This window comes from Mixophyes fleayi, chromosome 8 (genome assembly GCF_038048845.1).
Source record: "Mixophyes fleayi isolate aMixFle1 chromosome 8, aMixFle1.hap1, whole genome shotgun sequence".
NCBI lineage: Eukaryota > Metazoa > Chordata > Amphibia > Anura > Limnodynastidae > Mixophyes > Mixophyes fleayi.
The window spans coordinates 115,127,987-115,148,562 of NC_134409.1; the positions used below are offsets into that span (position 1 = coordinate 115,127,987).

General features: G+C 40.8%; 1 protein-coding gene across 2 annotated transcripts in view; it reads left to right on the forward strand.

The window, feature by feature from the left end:
* The window catches only part of CACNA2D3 (calcium voltage-gated channel auxiliary subunit alpha2delta 3), a 790,245-nt gene that overhangs the window by 384,160 nt on the left and 385,509 nt on the right, over positions 1-20,576 (forward strand). For both annotated transcript variants that reach the window (XM_075183245.1, XM_075183246.1), the window contains exons 7-10: positions 10,956-11,087; positions 11,952-12,012; positions 12,114-12,264; positions 16,659-16,733. In XM_075183245.1, the coding sequence (XP_075039346.1) occupies positions 10,956-11,087; positions 11,952-12,012; positions 12,114-12,264; positions 16,659-16,733 (419 nt within the window). The remainder of the gene's footprint in view (positions 1-10,955; positions 11,088-11,951; positions 12,013-12,113; positions 12,265-16,658; positions 16,734-20,576) is intronic.

A 20,576-nucleotide genomic window follows, 5' to 3' on the forward strand; every position in this document is an offset into this window, starting at 1 on the left:
AGGGGGACAGAATGATGGCAGAGGGGGACAGAGGGCAGAGGAGGGGGACAGAGGGCAGAGGAGGGGGACAGAATGATGGCAGAGGAGGGGGACAGATGGCAGAGGAGGGGGACAGAATGATGGCAGAGGAGGGGGGACAGAATGATGGCAGAGGAGGGGGACAGAATGATGGCAGAGGAGGGGGACAGAATGATGGCAGAGGAGGGGGACAGAGGGCAGAGGAGGGGGACAGATGGCAGAGGAGGGGGAAAGAGGGCAGAGGAGGGGGACAGCGTGAGAGAGGGCAGAGGAGGGGGACAGCGTTAGAGAGGGCAGAGGAGGGGGACAGCGTGAGAGAGGGCAGAGGAGGGGGACAGCGTGACAGAGGACAGATGAGGGGGACAGCGTGAGAGAGGGCAGAGGAGGGGGACAGCGTGACAGAGGGCAGAGGAGGGGGACAGCGTGACAGAGGGCAGAGGGGGCAACGTGAGAGGGGGCAGTGTGCCTGGATGCAGAGGGGGCAGTGTGCCTGGATGCAGAGGGGGCAGAGTGTCTGGATGCAGAGGGGCATTTTTGCATACAACTAAATAAGTATTTCTGTCGTGACCTAAAAACTTATTACAATTTTTTGACCCAACTACTTCTAAAACAGGACTGCTCAGTAATTATTTTGGAGGGGTGCCTTGAAAAAATTTGGAGACTCTAAGGGTGCCGCGAACTGAAAAAGTTTGGGAACCACTGTAATATCATATTCAGCTATATATCTTTATAGAAAAAAACACAAATATATACTTTTACTAAATTGTTCACATAGCTACATTTACACAATTAGAGCAGCCACAGGAAATTTCCTCCAAATTATACTCGCCTAGAACTTGATATATTATACACCAGATATACACTATATGGAAAAAAGTATTTGAACGCTTGACCATTACACCAACAGGGACTGTAATAACATTGTATACAAATACATACACTTTAATATGGAGTTGGTCCCCCTTTGACAGCGATAACAGCTTCCAGTCTTCTTGGAAGGCTTTCCACAGGATGTTTGAGTGTTTCTGTGGGAATGTGTGCCCATTCACTCTGTAGAGCATTTATGAGGTCAGCCACTGATGTTGGACGAGAAGGCCTGGCTCGCAATCTCCGTTCCAGTTCACCCCAAAGGTGTTGGATAGGGTTGAGTTCTGTGCGGGCCAGTCAATTTCTTCCACACCGAACTCATCAAATCATGTCATCAAACCATGTAGTCCTTGCTTTTTGCACTGTGCATAGTCATGTTGGAATAGAAAAGGGCCTTCCTCAAACTGTTGCCACAAAGTTGAAGCATAGCATTGTCCAAAATGACTTGGTATGCTGAAGCATTAAGATTACCCTTCACTAGAGATAAGGAGCCTAGCCCAAACCCTGAAAAACAGCCCCAAACCATTATCCCTACTCCACCAAACTTCACAGTTGGCGTAATACAGTCAGGCAGGTAACGTCCTCTGGGTATCCGGCGACCCCAGACTTGCCCATCTGACTGCCAAACAAATAAGCATGATTCTTCACTCCACAGAACACGTTTCTATTGCTCCACAGTCCAGTGTTGGTGTGCTTTACACCATTCCATCCGATGCTTGCCATTGGTCTTGGTGATGTGAGGCTTACATGCAGCTGCTCGGTCATGAAAACCCATTCCATTAAGCTCCTGCCGCACAATTTTTGTGCTTACATTAATGCCAGTGGAAGTTTGGATCTCTTCAGCTATGGAAATAGCAGAGCGTTGGTGACTTTTACGCACCATGCGCCTTAGCAGTCGATGACCCCCTCAATGATTTTACGTGGTCTTCCGCTTCGTGGCTGAGTTGCTGTTGTTCCTAAATGCTTCCACTTACTAATAATATCACTTACAGTTGACCGTGGAATATCCAGCAGGGATGAAACTTCACAAACCATCTTACTGCAAAGGTGGCATCTTATCACAGTACCACACTTGAAGTCACTGAGCTCTTCAGAACGACCCATTTTGTATCAGAAATGTTTGCAAATGGAGACTGCATGTCTATGTGCTTGATTTTATACACGTCTGGCAACGGGTCTTATTGAAACGCCTCAATTCAATTATTAACAGGTATGGCCAAATACTTTTGTCCATAGGGTGTATATATACTTTTCTCAAGGTTTGATGTAGTTTTGGGGCTAGGAACAATGGAATATTTTGTATGTGTTTTCCATAAAATGCTTAACAGATCCATCTCACCTCTCCAATAGTCTCTTTCTGTTCCCTGCGATCCTCCTAACAAGGTCTGATCACTACCTTCTATCGACCTCATTCTAAAACACAAACACCCCCTCAGAGATCCCCACAAACTTAAATTGCAGGAAGACATGGGAGAGATGCTCACTCCAGAAGAGTGGGACAAGACCACCTGAACTTATCTAAGACCGCTATGTGTGTTAAAATAAGTGAAAACAGCCGTAAGATTTTCTATCGCTGGTACTTGGTACCACACCGTCTTCACAAAATATACCCGGGCGCATCTCAGATATGCAGACGCCTGTGTGGACATGTGGGTATCCTGTCTCACATCTGGTGTCATTGTCCGAAATTACGCCCCTTATGGGAATCTATCCATCAATAATTTTCAATATCCCTCAGATTTCTCTCCCTCCTTCCCTCTCATATTCCCTGCTTCCTCACTCAATTCCTAAAGTTTCCAAACACACCCAGAAACTCATCACACATATACTTAATGCTGTTAGATGTCAAATCACCCTTTTTGGAAAAATCTCAAACCATCTCCGCTCCCATCCATCATCAACCACATATGGCAAGTATATCATATAGAATACATTACTAGTATTCTCCACCACACCCCCATTACATTTAATAAGATCTGGAGTTCTTGGACTGACTATCAAGGAGCCTCTCCCCCCTTGGCTTTCTAAGGTCGTGTAACTCTCACTATTTCTTTCTGAAGTCATGGATCTACATCTCCCCTACTCCTTTCTTTCTTTTTTTTGGCTAGTGACCCTACTGCCCCTCCAAAAGTAGCTCCAGCCTCAAGACTCCAGTCCTGGCAGCGATCCCATGCACTAGATGGTTCCACATACCTCCGAGGCTAGACCGGCTCACCCATACCATACCTCTGGCCTGCGCATGATTACCACGACTTATGCACCAAGTGGCCCATTACCTCTGGGGCTAAACCAGCACATCTGTACTAAACCTAGCCTGCGCACCATGTGACCCACTATTACCTCCAAAGCTAGACAAGCACACGTGGAACATTTCATGGCCTGCGCATCAAGTGGTCCATTATCTCCGGGGCTAGACCAGCACACCTGTACCATACCTCGGCCCGTGGACCACGTGGCCCATCATTACCTCCGGGGCTAGACCCATACAAAACCTCGGCCTGCATAGAAAGTGGCTCATCATACCTCCAGTGCTCGACCAGCACACCTTTACCAGATACCAGAACCGGTGTACCTCCAAACACACAGCCACGGGGCAGAACTATAGCTCGGGCAATGATAACACTGGATTCAGCAGTGGGGAATGGATGGGAGGCTGCTTGTCTGGATCCCAAAATAATTAATTGACTGCTCCTTGTCCTTATGTAGTCTGTCCCCTTGATCCTGTCCCCACTATGACCTGTACATAGGCATCACCATCTCCTTGGTTAGTTAACCCTTAGTGGGGCGAAATAGTTATGTACACAAACCTCAACTTTTAATCTCCCTCGGGCTTAATCCAGCCCTTAGTTTTGATTTATTACATATTCTGTTTCCTCACATTTTTCTTACTTTTTTTCAACAAGGGAAGACCTGGAACAATCGCCTCTATAAATCTGTATTTTCAGCAATAATAAATCTAATGTAGATCAGGAATAAGAGTAACTAGTACAACATTCTATTTTACATGAACCTATTAGTATTATGTTATATAGGACTTCAGGACTACTATGCATTTAACAAGGGCCAAAAAAAACTTATTTGCCCTCTCTCCAGAATGTCCGGTACCTCTCCCGGGCTCCCAGTAGAGCAGTCCATGCTCCCGCATCCTGCCTACTTCCTGTTGGGGGCATTAGTGACACGATTTACTTCACCACACCGCTCTGTTTCCACTCTGCACCCCTCCCACAGTCTGGGCAATTAGATGTTATACTTACAGCAAATTCCCAGGTTCTGTTTTCACCTTACATTCCTGTCAGGTGTACTGGCTGCTACCGGACCTGGAGGTGAGTCGGGCCTGGTAATTCTGGACAGGGCCTGTTTATCCAATGGACTGAATAGGCTGCAGCCTAGGGCGCAATGGTTTTGGACAGGAAAGCAAAAAGTTTGGGGGCACAAAATTGTGACAGGGAGAGGCATAAACTGAAATTAATTTTGAAATTTGTTCTGCAAATTATAAAGAAAAATCTCCTAAAGTTTTAATCTTGATGTATTCATATGTTAAAGGTAAAGGCAAATTATCCTCGGGCAGGAGCTTGAAGGTAAGCAAGGAGAGAAAAGGGCGGAGACAGATACAGACGTGACCGGTCCCACCCCCATCACCTTCACTCTCAGTAGCGCTTGTTTATGCCTCCATTCCGCTCTACAGTTCTGGTTTTAATGAAAATGAAATGAGTGACAAAGATTTCACTCAAACAAACTTTGGTGGGGGCTGAAGGAAGCCGGATTTTTAAATTAAGGACAAGTTTGTTTCTTCCTACCACGTATTAGCCTGGTGTCAGTGGTGGAACTAGCATGGGGCTATAGAGATAATGGGGCCCACTGTATGGTAAACTAGCGAGCTGAGGGCCCCGATTCCCTCCTCCACGCTTCCCTGCATCGGGCCATCAGATCGCTTGTTCCGCCTCTGCCTGGTGTGGTTGGCGAGGAAGTATAAGGAATGTATTAGCCTAGGGAAGCCTGAACCCTGATTCTGCCCACCTCCTCTCAGTATGCATGGGAACTGAAGCGTCACCACACTGAGGCCCCGGCTCACCTCCTCTCAGTATGCATGGGAACTGAAGCGTCATCACACTGAGGTCCCGGCTCACCTCCTCTGAGTATGCATGGGAACTGAAGCGTCATCACACTGAGGCCCCGGCTCACCTCCTCTCAGTATGTATGGGAACTGAAGCGTCATCACACTGAGGTCCCGGCTCAACTCCTCTCAGTATGCATGGGAACTGAAGCGTCATCACACTGAGGTCCCGGCTCACCTCCTCTGAGTATGCATGGGAACTGAAGCGTCACCACACTGAGGTCCAGGCTCACCTCTTCTGAGTATGCATGGGAACTGAAGCGTCACCACACTGAGGTCCAGGCTCACCACCTCTGAGTATGCATGGGAACTGAAGCGTCACCACACTGAGGCCCTGGCTCACCTCCTCTCAGTATGCATGGGAACTGAAGCGTCACCACACTGAGGTCCAGGCTCACCACCTCTGAGTATGCATGGGAACTGAAGTGTCACCACACTGAGGCCCTGGCTCACCTCCTCTCAGTATGCATGGGAACTGAAGCGTCACCACAACGAGGTCCCGGCTCACCACCTCTGAGTATGCATGGCCCACTGTATGGTAAACTAGCGAGCTGAGGGCCCCGATTCCCTCCTCCACGCTTCCCTGCATCGGGCCATCAGATCGCTTGTTCCGTCTCTGCCTGGTGTGGTTGGCGAGGAAGTATAAGGAATGTATTAGCCTAGGGAAGCCTGAACCCTGATTCTGCCCACCTCCTCTCAGTATGCATGGGAACTGAAGCGTCACCACACTGAGGCCCCGGCTCACCTCCTCTCAGTATGCATGGGAACTGAAGCGTCATCACACTGAGGTCCCGGCTCACCTCCTCTGAGTATGCATGGGAACTGAAGCGTCATCACACTGAGGCCCCGGCTCACCTCCTCTCAGTATGTATGGGAACTGAAGCGTCATCACACTGAGGTCCCGGCTCAACTCCTCTCAGTATGCATGGGAACTGAAGCGTCATCACACTGAGGTCCCGGCTCACCTCCTCTGAGTATGCATGGGAACTGAAGCGTCACCACACTGAGGTCCAGGCTCACCTCTTCTGAGTATGCATGGGAACTGAAGCGTCACCACACTGAGCTCCCGGCTCACCTCCTCTCAGTATGCATGGGAACTGAAGCGTCACCACACTGAGGCCCCGGCTCACCTCCTCTCAGTATGTATGGTAACTGAAGCGTCACCACACTGAGGTCCCGGCTCACCTCCTCTGAATATGCATGGGAACTGAAGCGTCATCACACTGAGGTCCTGGCTCACCTCCTCTCAGTATGTATGGTAACTGAAGCGTCACCACACTGAGGTCCCGGCTCACCTCCTCTGAGTATGCATGGGAACTGAAGCGTCACCACACTGAGGCCCTGGCTCACCTCCTCTCAGTATGCATGGGAACTGAAGCGTCACCACACTGAGGTCCAGGCTCACCACCTCTGAGTATGCATGGGAACTGAAGCGTCACCACACTGAGGCCCTGGCTCACCTCCTCTCAGTATGCATGGGAACTGAAGCGTCACCACACTGAGGTCCAGGCTCACCACCTCTGAGTATGCATGGGAACTGAAGTGTCACCACACTGAGGCCCTGGCTCACCTCCTCTCAGTATGCATGGGAACTGAAGCGTCACCACAACGAGGTCCCGGCTCACCACCTCTGAGTATGCATGGGAACTGAAGCGTCACCACACTGAGGCCCTGGCTCACCTCCTCTCAGTATGCATGGGAACTGAAGCGTCACCACACTGAGGTCCAGGCTCACCTCCTCTCAGTATGCATGGGAACTGAAGCGTCACCACACTGAGGTCCAGGCTCACCTCCTCTGAGTATGCATGGGAACTGAAGCGTCACCACACCGAGGCCCTGGCTCACCTCCTCTCAGTATGCATGGGAACTGAAGCGTCACCACACTGAATTCCAGGCTCACCTCCTCTCAGTATGCATGGGAACTGAAGCGTCACCACACTGAGGTCCAAGCTCACCTCCTCTGAGTATGCATGGGAACTGAAGCGTCACCACACTGAGGCCCCGGCTCACCTCCTCTCAGTATGCATGGGAACTGAAGCATGCACCTCTGAACAGCAGGGCCGGCCAATTCTGATCATGCTCGGGACTGTAGCATGCTAACTGAAGTCCCAAAAGGAATCCCAGCTATTCAAGAGAATTCTCACCCACCCCTGCTGCCACATGTCTAGAAAATAACACAACACTGCTCTCACCTCTCTTATACCTTGCTGCTGGTGTGCAGTACTTAATGGGGTTCAGTTGAGGTTAGTGCTGGAGTATTAAGGTTTGAGATGGAGTTCCATTCTAAGCTTCTGTTTTTACTGGTTAATAACTGTGGCGTAAAAATATTCACGCTGAAATTTGGGATTTATGGGTTGACAAGATAACTTTTTTTGAGAACTTTCAGAAAAATCCATCCAGCCGATCAATAGATAGACAAGTTTTAAAAAAACTTAGATGTTTTCACTAAAAAAAACTCCCGTTTGATAACACAAAGCGTTTTTTCAACAGTTATATAGAAAACTGTACTGTCTGGATTGATATGAAATATAATATAATATTTTAGCCATTTTCGCACATATCAAACGTTGCTATGTAAGAGTCTAACTACAGGTGATATGGGGATTGTACCATTTCTTTGCTGTACATGGGGGGTAGCCGTTTTGGCCAAACAGGGATACTTTTAGGAAAATTACAGAAGCTCAATCTTGAATAAGTTTAAATTAAGTTTATTAACTCTTTAAATGTTAGTTTTCCCTTCAGATCTGACATTCAGAGAATAAATTATTGATGTTGGATTTTTCTTTGCATTTTAAATTTTTCAGCATTATGTTACTGTTATTAAGACATTTACTGTGAATAATTCCTTTTCTATTAACATTATAAAGACACCTGATCATGTTTACATAGTTAGACATCCTAATTTAAGATTCTATTTTTTATTTATTTTTTATTTGTTACATTTGAAGCTTTGGTTGTATTTTGTCAACATGTATAAGCAAAAGTTCTAAATAATAATATTGTGCCCTGTGACCATTTCATATGAAGTTCTTAAGCATTGGAATGTCATTATCATAAATAAAAACTAGATTAGCATATGTATATTACTTTTTATTTGCACATTTGGCGCCCTCCAGTGGCCAAAGCCCAGTGCCACCGCACTCTCTTAATCTTAGATAAGACACATATATTTTGCACAATCTACTAATAAATCACTAGTTTACTCATTCCATCTAAAACTGTGCTTCTATACAGTACTGGGCATGCACGATTGATTATAATATTTCTGTTGTACATTGTATATATGCTACAATATTATTTTTTTATTTTTTTTATTATTATCAGTAGTGTTTAGTGCTAGGCTAGCCACATGAATGACTAGATCTATGGCCAATTGGGCTTTACACATGTAGAGTCACATCTGGTTTCTATGTGATCTGACAGGTCCGGTCATGTGGTTGTAGCACCAGTCAATCAGACTTTTAATCCAGGCCAACCAAAATCTGTTTAGATCAAGTTTAGATCATCAAGGCACGCATACTGAGCACAACCTGCGTTTAGTATTAAAGGCACCTATTTAGGCTTCGCGCACTCCTGAATTCATCAAGTTACGGATCGCAAGATATGCGTGCTGTTGAATTCGGGTGTAGGTCTGCTGTGCTCTACTTCTCAACACACTGTCGTACAAGTCCAATAACTGTGTGAATTATAAATTCACAAAAGAACACACAAGAAAAAAAAAATTAAATAATGTCACCTATTCTTAATATAGGCATTAATATTAAAAAAAATAAAAAATTTAATAAAAAAAGTTTTTTTTTTCCGTGACATACATTTATTAGGATGTTGTTAATGTCAGCTGAGAATAAAATACATTTAAACAGTTGCTTGTGATTGCAAACACATGTTCTAGCAGACATACCAGATGGTCATCACTACTGTTCAGGACATAGACTAGACCTGTAGCCGGAGCAAGAGATATGGCACAAAAACAAGTATCTTTGAGATGGCCAGAGCTGGATTCGGACGTGATTACCCACACATGAATTTGGCACGCCCCAACTGTAAAGTGACTACAGCAAAATGCCCCTTCCCTGCCCATTCACTCCCGGAAATCCTAGTCTGTAGTAAATGCCCTTTGCGTTTGAAGACTCAGCAGACAGGACTGTGTTCACGGACGTATATCTCCCGGTTCTGGGCATGTGCAGAGTGATTTTCGGACGATGCGCTCAAACTCAGCAGATATGGGCCTTGATGATTCAGGCTCCTAATAAAAAGGAATGTGAGTTTGAGAAGAGGTAATTAGGTCATTTCTGGAGCATTTAATCATTTTACCTTTGTAGGTAAAACATATAAAATTCAGATTACTTAAAAAAGAACATAAACAAAACTGAGTAAAAAAATGTGCACAATGAATTTAATTTCTCTAGATCAAAAATGTGATTCCCTCCTGAGACTACAGAGCTACCAAACATAAGTATTACTGCCTATAGAAATTTCATTTTTTTTTTTACAGCAAAACCTAACAATGTTGTGTAAAGAGCAATCTGTGCATAAAGTGTCTTTTTTCGGTGAATTGTAAAAAGATGCAAAATATCTTAGGGTTCTGCTTATAACGGAACGACTGTAACATAGATTTTCTATCACATCGATAGGAAATCTAATAACGCCCGCAATTCACCATTAAAAGTTTGCCAGGGCAGCTGAGGGATACTCAAATCCATGGCGATACTGACTGGCAGCTTTGCCGGGCTACATATGTGCGGTAGAACTGGAAACCTGGTGTTGGGATTCCACCTCCTCTAGTGAAATAAATAAAATAAATAATAAAATAAATAAATAAATAAAAGGATAAACACATTTTAAAAAACTTATGTTGGCCAGAAAAAGAAAAGAAAAAATGTTTTATTTAAATACATAAAGATTTATTTTCTCTTAACATAACCATCCTGAGATGGTGATAGGAGGACTATAAGCTTTATCCAACAAAACACCCATTTGCCCCAGAGAAAGGACTTTTCTCACTATAATAAATAGGGGTCCTAAGTTGCCAAAAAAAAAAGACCTTGCAGTAACATTTTGCCCACGGTCACAAACAATGATGCAATTTATGCGATAGGCAATTAAAAAAGAAGCACTGAAATTGTCATGGCAAAAATGCTCAGTTAAATTAGGCTTAATTGGCAAACAGGATATAAGGCAGTGGTTCCCAAACTGTGTGCCAGGCCAGGGCCGTTGGTAAGCAATGCGGGACTACTTGGTAATTATTTTGGCTTAGAGGTGCATTGAAAAGACTTATGGATACCCTAAGGGTGCCTCGAACTGAGAAAGTTTGGGATCCACTGATATAAGGGCTAAGACTATTTAACAAACATCTCTACCTCCTTCACTTAGACTAGCCCTGTAGCTGGAGCAAGAGGTACAGCAGCAACACAAGTAACTTTGCCATGCCCAGACCTTGATTCGAATGTGGCTGCATGTGCTTCAGTCTGGCACGTCCTTACTGTAAATTGGATTTGGTCGAACGCCCTTTTCCCTGTCCCGTTCCCTCCCCGAAAAACATAGGCTGTAGTAAGTGTCCTTTGTGTATGGAGACGGAGCGGACAGGGCTGCTCTTACTGTCATATTGTCAGTTTCTGGGCTTGAACAGAATGGTTTGCGTACAATACGCTCAAAATCGTCAGATACGCCCCTTGATCAATCCGACCCTCTGTGTTTTCTGTCTTGTTGGTAGATCTAATAAAAATATTTTTTTTTATTGTATACAGTACACTATTTGTATGTTTATTGTGTATGTTTACTTAATGTGCTTATGGAACGAGAATGGTGCCAATTCAGTTGCCACCTGAGGAAACATTCTAGTTTGTACATTACTGACACATATCCTTTTTGCACAAGTAAATGATTGTTGCTTTGTTTAATTAAAAACAATTAATTAATAATGAGGGTCTCCCTTACATTTATTTTTTCTTTTTAGATCCTGAAATAGTGAATGGAATTTATTGGTCTGAGGCATTAAACAAGGTGTTCGTCGATAACTTCGACCGCGATCCATCACTTATATGGCAATATTTTGGAAGCGCAAAAGGATTTTTTCGGCAGTATCCTGGTAAGAGATCAATCATCCAGTAAATGAATACAGTATATTCCTTGTTTTGAAATCTACAAATGTTTTACATTACTTTTGTGATGATTAAAACAATGGTTCTCCATTGTCTGAGAGGTGTACAAGCTAAGATCCAATTATTTTTCATGATAATCTGCTCACTAGGGGGCACTGTTGTGTTAATGTTTATGTATTCTAATTAATTTTGCCACAACATCCAATCATTTAAGTATGATGATAAATAAGGATATCTTTGCAGATGGCTATGTACAGTTTTATTAAACAATTAATGGGGGACATTTATGGAAACTAATGCAAAAAAAGGATGCAGTTGCCCGGATATATTCATTGATTTTCTAAACTGCACTAGAAAAATTACAGCATTGCATTGGGCAACCTTGCATTAATGTTTGTATGTGAAAAGACTGTATAGTCGGCAATTAATATTACAGTCAGTAATTAATGCTGGCATGAGTTAATATTGTAGACAGTGGGTGGTGAGTAGGATGCTGTACACACTATAGCACCTTATGGGAATAAGGGTGATTGAGTGTCTTATACTGATATGAACAATTCTATGAGCAACATCATCTTTCACCCATTGCTTGTTTGTTTTTAAAATGTATATTTTCCTTAACTATAAGATTGAAATATATACAAATATTTTTTCTCAATCAGACCAGAAATGAGCTAGTGTGTGTGTGTGAAGGGGGGGAGGCTTCTGTGATTTTGTGATCCTTATGAAATGCAGAACTTGAAATTCAGTTAATTAAAGTTTCTTTCTCTCTAGCTTTTAATAAAACACGTTACAGTAAAATATCGCAGCCATGTTTGATTACCGTAATACTACTAGATTTTATTTTTAAGGCATTAAATGGGAACCAGATGAGAACGGCGTCATAGCGTTTGACTGTAGAAACCGAAAATGGTAGGTAATGCATTGTACAATAAATGAATTAACCTCCTCTGTCCCCTCCAAAAAATACAACATAAAAGAACAATCTCTGCCTGTGTCTCGTTCTCATTAAGGTATATCCAAGCAGCTACCTCTCCAAAGGATGTAGTGATTTTAGTTGACGTAAGCGGGAGCATGAAAGGCCTGCGTCTGACAATTGCCAAGCAAACCGTATCCTCTATTCTGGACACCCTGGGAGATGATGACTTCTTCAACATAATTGCTGTACGTTGCCTTTATTTCTGCACTGTGTTCTTTTTAAAATGTTTTTCTCCCTATGTCACCTTGTCACCGAAGGCGACCAGCCACCCGCTGTTGGCCTCTGAGCGGTGTCAGCACGTCAGGTGCACTCAGTTCTGCATCCAATCGATAGTCACTTAAGTGACAAGTTGAACTTTTGTAAACTCCCTTCTAAGGGCCGATTGACAAGCCCCCAAGTAAACAACACAGAAAATAATAATCTTCGCTATTTTAAGGCCAATGCTTGTTATTCCAAAGCTCTCAGGCAATACAGTAGTGGAACAACTTATACAATATCATCATTATCATTTATTTATATAGCGCCACTAATTTACACATCAGTCCCTGCCCCATTGGAGCTCACAGTCTAAATTCCCTAATAAAGACACACACTCACACACAGACACAGACAGACAGAGAAGGAGACAGACAGAGACTAGGGGCAATTTTTGATAGCAGCCAATTAACCTACCAGTATGGTTTTTTTTGGAGTGTGGGAGGAAACCGGAGCACCCGGAGGAAACCCACGCAAACACAGGGAGAACATACAAACTCCACACAGATAAGGCCATGGTCGGGAAATCGAACTCAGGACCCCAGTGCTGTGAGGCAGAAGTGCTAACCACTAGGCCACTGTGCTGCCCACAATAGTAATTGCAGTTGTTTAAAATACTAATCACAGTAATGCTGACATTTCTCTTAACTTTTTTAACAATATCCCATAGTGATATGAATGACTTTAATGCCTTCGTTGTCAGGTGTTTTTTCTTTGGACCTCACATTCTGCGATACCAGAGGAAACCGCTACCTATTGGTTGTGATATTGCGACGTAAATGGTCAGCGTTAAGAATGCATCATTTGGTTACCAGTATAGATGTGGGGTGAATTTACAAAGAAATATGGCAGTGCACTAAATAATATTGATGTTCTGATATTTAAGAAAAGTGAAGATATTACACATGGAAATACTTATCATTTATACAGCTAAATATAACTTTAATGACTGGAACAATTATTGCATTGTTGCAAAAAATGTGCCAACAATAACATAATTCTTTTGTAACTATGCAAGAGTTAGAGCTTTCATTTGGAAGTAGATTAAAAAATCCATTTCTTTTTACATTTATTTTACCACGGGGGACCGGAAGGAGTCACCTGAGACTCGAGCAGGTCTACTGTATTTTCAGCATGAATAGATGCAAAGTAAATTAGATCTAATTTTAACTATTACAACAACGACTATTATGCACAGATCCATTATGCACAGATATTTTAGCATAATAGCAAACTGTCCCGATTTTCTTTTGTGTATGTATATAGTTGCTTCTCTTTGGTCTTCCACAACCTCACCTTTGCAGAAGAGTTTGGCTGTTCCTCACCCAGTTTTAAGCCTCCTACACAACTGTTTCTGTTTCAGATAATGACTGTGTTTCAATTTATATATGAAATTGATGATCATTATCACCTGTTTGGTATGATTGGTTAATCATACACCCGACTATAATCCTACAAAATCCCTGACTTTGTGCAAGTGTACCTAGAAGAATTGATGCAGTTTTGAAGGCAGAGGGTAGTCACACCAAGTATTGATTTAGACTTCTCTTCAGTTCATTAACTTTGCATTTCGTTAATTTGTTAATTGCATATTTGTTAATTATATATATATATATATATATATATATATATATATATATATATATATATATATATATATATATATTGTATATACACACAGTGGGATAGAACATATTAAACATTTTAAGCTTCTTTCATTTGTGAAATCGTTCACATTTTTTCCATATATTCATCATAGAGCCAGATCGATTTATGAATGATCTGTTGCCCTTGTTTCCTAAAATATTTGAATATTATTAAGGAGGCGTCCTGCAGCCCAGGGGAATCAACATATATGTTTCCAATTTCTCGACTGTTTTCAATTTGCAAACTATTTTATGCAAATAAACCCCCACCACATACACACTACTGTAGAGATGCTTAGTCGGGTCAAATATCTCCCTTATTAATCTTTAATTACCCAGTGTGTAATTACTGGGAGCATTATTATTGAGAGACATAATTACAGTGAAAAATTCATATCTCCGAAATTTTATTATATTTCTTAACAAAGCCAATAATCAAAATTTACATGAACAATGTTCCGCGCGCTATAACAATTAGTTATCTGTGTAATTAAGGTCGCTAAACAGCATAATGTATTGTCTAATTATAATTATCAGATTCAAAATTGTCACTGACGACATATGGTATCATCCTAAATTAAAAGCATTTATGGAATAACGCTCCGTTATGACGCTGCGTATGTTTAACTGCTATAATCTGATTTGTCAGCTATGTTTCCCTCAATCTAATGTCATATTGTTATTTGTCTATTATAAAATAGGTTAATTTGAGTGTGAAAATGTGAATATTTTTCCTTGTATTACTATCTTTTTGTTGGCATTCTTTTGAATTGCAACTTACTCCCCGTTGTATGTTAACAGTGAATTGATAGGTAGCATCCGGTTCAATTTTCTACCTTTATTGTAAACGATGAGTGCACTTTAAACCGTCTAATTTAAATCTGATACATTTTGAGATTCAAGACAAATATGAAGCAAGTTATAAAGTTGAATTTCTATCATATTTTACAGTCCCAAGCACCTACTCCTTCAAGCATCATTTTAAGCTTTTCTAGTGCTGACATAGCTTTAGAAATGTACTCTGGAGTGAAGATTCCTATGCTAAAATGTATTTTATAGGTAACAGAATGTGACTCCTTAAGGTAGTAGGTACTAGATGCAGAGGGCCTGATTCATTAAGGAGAGTAAAGCATAAAAATGGAGTAACTTTGCACCTGAGCAAAACCATGTTGCGTTGGAGGGGGAGGTAAATTTAAAATGTAGGAACAGATTTATAGTTGGGATATGGCATGTTCTAGAGCAACTTTAAATTTCAGTGTAAAAATAAAGAAGTCAAGTATTTGTGTGCTAGATGAAAATACAGCCAGTATTTAACTTATGTGCAAAAAAATAAACTAATTTACATCCCTTGCATTGTAACATGGTTTGTCCCGGAGAACATTTACTCCTTTTTTTTTTTGCCTTACTTTCCTTAATGACTCAGAATATTTATAGAAGAATGAAGCATAATATATTTCCACTAAGGTTGGAAAGGGTATGCAAAGAAATTTCACTGAGCAAAACATTGTTTGAAATGACCAGCACTTAGCGACCTGTGTTTTCTGCTTCTTTGTCACATTGAGGTGTAGGAATAAAGCTTGGTGATTAATGTGCTACTCCTGTGAATGCATATTAATAGTGCATGACCAGCAGCGATGGAACAAGAGAGAGACATATGTTCACCCCTCACTTGAACTATAAGTCCAAGCCATGCATTAAATTGCAGTATTGAGCATTCTTATGAGATTCATAAGTTAATTCTACCAGCTCTAAAAAGCTGGGACAATGGATTTAGAACAATGCAGATCATGCATTCAAGGCTAGAATTGCTAATTTAGGAGAAATGTGCTCAATCCCTTCAGCGTTTACCTCAACGTTGAAGTGTAATTCTTATCTACAGCCAATGAAATCATTTGTGATTGACTTCTAAACCCATTAACTACATGTCACTTTCCCTAGAATTAAAATAGCACTAGAGACAGTATACCATTAATGGAAAGTCAGTGGGCATGTAAATATATATATATATATATATATATAAATATATGTATTTATACAGATATGGAAACCTTTGTGTCTAAATGTTTGGGAAGAAAGTTTGTTTTCCATACATTGAAATCTACCTCTGGTAACACGAGCATCGCCAATAATTTTAAATCGTTGGCCCCTGTGGTGACTATTACGATAGAGGAGAAATTAAAAATATACCTTAAAATTGTTATTTTAAAAAATCAATCTGGTCTATTATAAGCATAAATTTGCACAGTATGTTTCATTCTGGTTGATAAATCTAAGTTTGTTTAAATCCTACCAGATACTTTGAACCGAGTAAGCCTGCATCACAGTGTTTGTCCGATGCTCTGACAGACATAGGGGGCGGCCATTTTGTGAGCTGAGATAAAATTTCACCTATCAATTTATCATGAGCTAGTTTGTTAACTAAGAAGCTGCGTTCACCTGAATATTAATTAAGCCCACGGAATGTCTGCTTACACTCTTAGTAGGGGTCAGGACTTTGCAAACAGTTTTGCTGTTACTTATAATTATAATTTGTGGAGAAGTTCTATAGACTAAAATACTACTAACCAGTATTAATACATTGCTTGCAGTATTTATCCTAAATTGTGCTCTCTGTCCAGTGCTGGCGTGTATTTTCACTGCATTTGTAATAGTCTTTGGTTTAATGTCTCTCTTCACAGTATAATGAAGAAATTCAATATGTAGAGCCTTGTCTGAATGGAACATTAGTGCAAGCCGACAGAAACAACAAAGAGGTGAGAGACTAATTGGGTATGGAAATTGAAAATACATTAATTCCTTTCAACAAAACCACACAAAAGATCTGCTAGTAAAGTAAAATCAAATCCATAGATAGAAGGCTTTGTAACACAAATTAAATGGGAACTTTTTTCAATTTCAATTTTAGTGAAATCATTTATGTTACATTTTTGTGCACATAAAATATATTAAAGGGGCTTTGCACCAATGTGGTAGGGCTTTCGATCTGCCCTACATCCTACCTTACCCCACCCTAGTAGAGGAGGGTCCTAGACCTGAAAGTGACTAGGGACAGTTGTGTTTTAGGACCACAGAATGGAAGGTTCCAATGCATGAACCAAAATAACCACTGGCTTCTGATTGGTCAAGTGGTGTAGTCATCCACACATCTGCCTGCTAGCTCTCCTACATGGGCTTTGGGTCCTCAAGCTTTACAGTATTGGATTGACAAGGGGTTCAATGTTACACAAATCACACACTACTCCTCCAATTTAATGAAAGCAGATGGAGTTTCAGCCGAAGGCACGGTGAGGAGAAATTTGTGCAGATCAGGGGTGTGGCATGTTTTGTCCTAATTTCACAGGTTGTTATGAGGTATGGGAAAGGGGGGTTCTCCCTAGATGGAACCCCCCTTTAATGTCTATGCTATTTGTTAGAACTGTTATAAAATCAGACTTATAGATGTGTTTCACAGCAGGGAACGTGTATTGTATATTCAGTCTTCAGGTCTATGTTGTCCTTGATGTTGCATCTTTTAATCTGTGCATGCTCAATTCTCATTAGCAGCTAAAGCTACAGTAATTCTGTACGAGAATTTAATACATCGGTTTAATATTTTCTTTAAAATTACTTTGAACCTTGCAAAGAACTTAATTAAAAATGTATTTAGTGCTTATTACTGGTGTTCCACTTTGTATTTTAGTAAGCTGCTGAAAAAGGATCACCATAAATAAATGAGAAAGAAAATATGTAAATAAATATATATATATATATACAAGTTAACCCGTGCATGATACTCATGCATTCTAGTCAAATCAAGCTACTTAAGGTCTTAAAAAGGTTCTTGTCATGCATTTGGGCCTAGCCCAGGCCTCCTCAGGGGAAGAGCGTTACTTCCCGATGCAAGCGCCCTTTTTTAACGTGGTTTTGTCCACATGTCACCACCTTATCATTTTTCTCCATCACCTCATCCTTCATCTTCATCGCCACATCCTTCATCAAGCTACTTGAGGTGTTAAAAACTCCCCACCGTCACCCCCGGCAACCACCAACCACTCCCAACTGTCACTTCTCCTTCAAGAAATATATAGGTCAGTGTATAACTCTGCCCAGCAGGTGGCGCTGCAGCTTGTTTTTTTTTTTTCACACGCCACTAGGCATTTATATAGTAGATATATATATATATATATATATATATATATATATATATATATATATATATATATATATACATATTTTCACACACACACACACACATATATGTATATATATATATATATATATATATATATATATATATATATATATGTATAGATATGTAAGTAGATAATATCTGTCTATCTGTCTATCTATCTATCTATCTATCTCTGTATCCAAGGTGTCCAAGTTCAGTCCTCAAGAGCTACCAGCAGTTCATGTTTTCAGGATTTCTTTAATCATGCACTGTTGAGACAATCTATTTGGCTGGGTCAGTAATTATCCCACCTGTTTCTACAGACAGGAATCCTGAAAACATGAGCGGTTGGTATCCCTTGAGGACTGAACTTGGACAGCTCTGATATATCATACTTGCCAACTCTCCCGGAATGTCCAGGAGACTCCCAAATTTTGCCAGAGCAGGCAAGTCTCCCGTATCCTGCTCACCTGGAACTAAAAGTATGCGATTTGCGGTGAATCACATCATTTTGTCCCCGCCGCCCTCAACAAAATGACGATTTCAATGTGGGGGCAGGGCCAAATTCACGCAATTTTCACCCTCTACCACCACTACCACACCCTCTCCCAGGGATCTCCCGGATGCCAACAACACACAGTTGGCAAGTATGTTATATATATATATATATATATATATATATATATATTTACCAGCAATGGGAGTTGTTTGACTACTTATTCTAATATGTGAAAGGTCAGCAATTCATTTTAACAACTCCTATCACACGAGAGTAGCGTTTCAATCGTCTAAACTCTATGAAAGTGTGATGTTTATCAAATAGGTACATTTTCAGCATAATATCCCTTTAAATCTACTGTCTCTGATGTATTTGCAAAACAAATACCCCTTTGTATTATTTCTGAACAAAGTGTGGGCTTGGAGAATGTGTTTTTTTTTTTTTATCTTAAATGACTTGACCTGACATTGACAGTGTGTTTCTCTAGGGAATTGCCCATCAGTTGTGACATAATGTCCCTATCTTCTAACAACAGATGGATTCATCCCGGTGTCACAGTGTTCTGTTTGATAATGAAACAAGGTCTTTTTTACTTAAAGTTGTCTTATCTTTTATTCTTCCATCTCTCTGTTTTCATATGTGAGATGAAGCTGTTTGACTAACAGTGAGATGAAACATATATTTGCTCTTGGGGTAGTCTGAACATTATGCAACCGATTAACGATTTTCCAGCTTCATCGTTTAAATGCCTTGTATTTTTCCGTAGGAGTTAATTAAAACATAGAGTAATACATGGAACACAGAAGTACAAGATATATGATTTTGTGGCCTGGAAGTTTGACTGACATTACCAACCATTGGATGTTATAAACATCAAACTGGATCATTTGAATTAAATAAACTTTATTTTGAACAAAGTGAAATATGAGCATAATAATATCACCAACTGTATTTTTTCCCCACTCCCAAAATGGTAAACCCCTTACTCAACCCTTCATCTGACTGAGATGAACAGGAGAAAATATCCTCCTTTCATATAATCAGATAATAGAATCTGTTTAAATACTAACCACACTTTCCTATGTTAAATAAAATATTGATCCTACAATTAACATAAACTCGTGAGAATATTTGATTGATTAATTTTAACATTAATAAGTAAATAACTACAAACATTTTCTCGGCCATGGTAGCCCTTGCTTTATTCAGCGAAATGTGAATGTTATCAACCCTTAAGATTTACGCTAAAATTATAACAGAAAAATAGCCAAAAGAAAGTTTTAAAAACAATTCAACTTGGGATTTGATGCAAAGTTATGATCCTATCTCCTTTTCATCATTTGACCGATGAATAGCAGTAACAGTCTATAGAAATACATGCTTGTATTTCAATATCAAGAGACTCAGGGGTATATTTACTAAACTGCGGGTTTGAAAAACTGGAGATGTTGCCTATAGCAACCAATCAGATTCTAGCTGTCATTTTGTAGAATGCACTAAATAAATGAAAGCTAGAATCTGATTGGTTGCTATAGGCAACATCTCCATTTTTTCAAACCTGCAGTTTAGTAAATATACCCTTGAGCATATTGTAGCTAATATTTGCAGAGGCACAAAAATAGCAGTATTATCAGGCCTATTTACTAATTATCGCAGAGCTTAAAAAACACCTATTGTCATGACGTATGGCTAAAATCTCGCCGAGGCAACTAAGCGATTCTCAACTGCTATGGCGACACTGACCGGGAATGGTAAGGGTTTACTTACCGCTTTGCCGGTCCCGTCTAACTGATTTGCGCATGCGCAGAAGAACTTGGGCTTTCAAAAATACTTTATTAAAGAAATAAAGCATTTTTTCACTTACTACAGGAGGTTTCCGCCCTTACCGAGACACCCAGCGGGTGCCTTCCCCAGAGCCTGACAAGAGCAGGGATTGGAATAGGCACC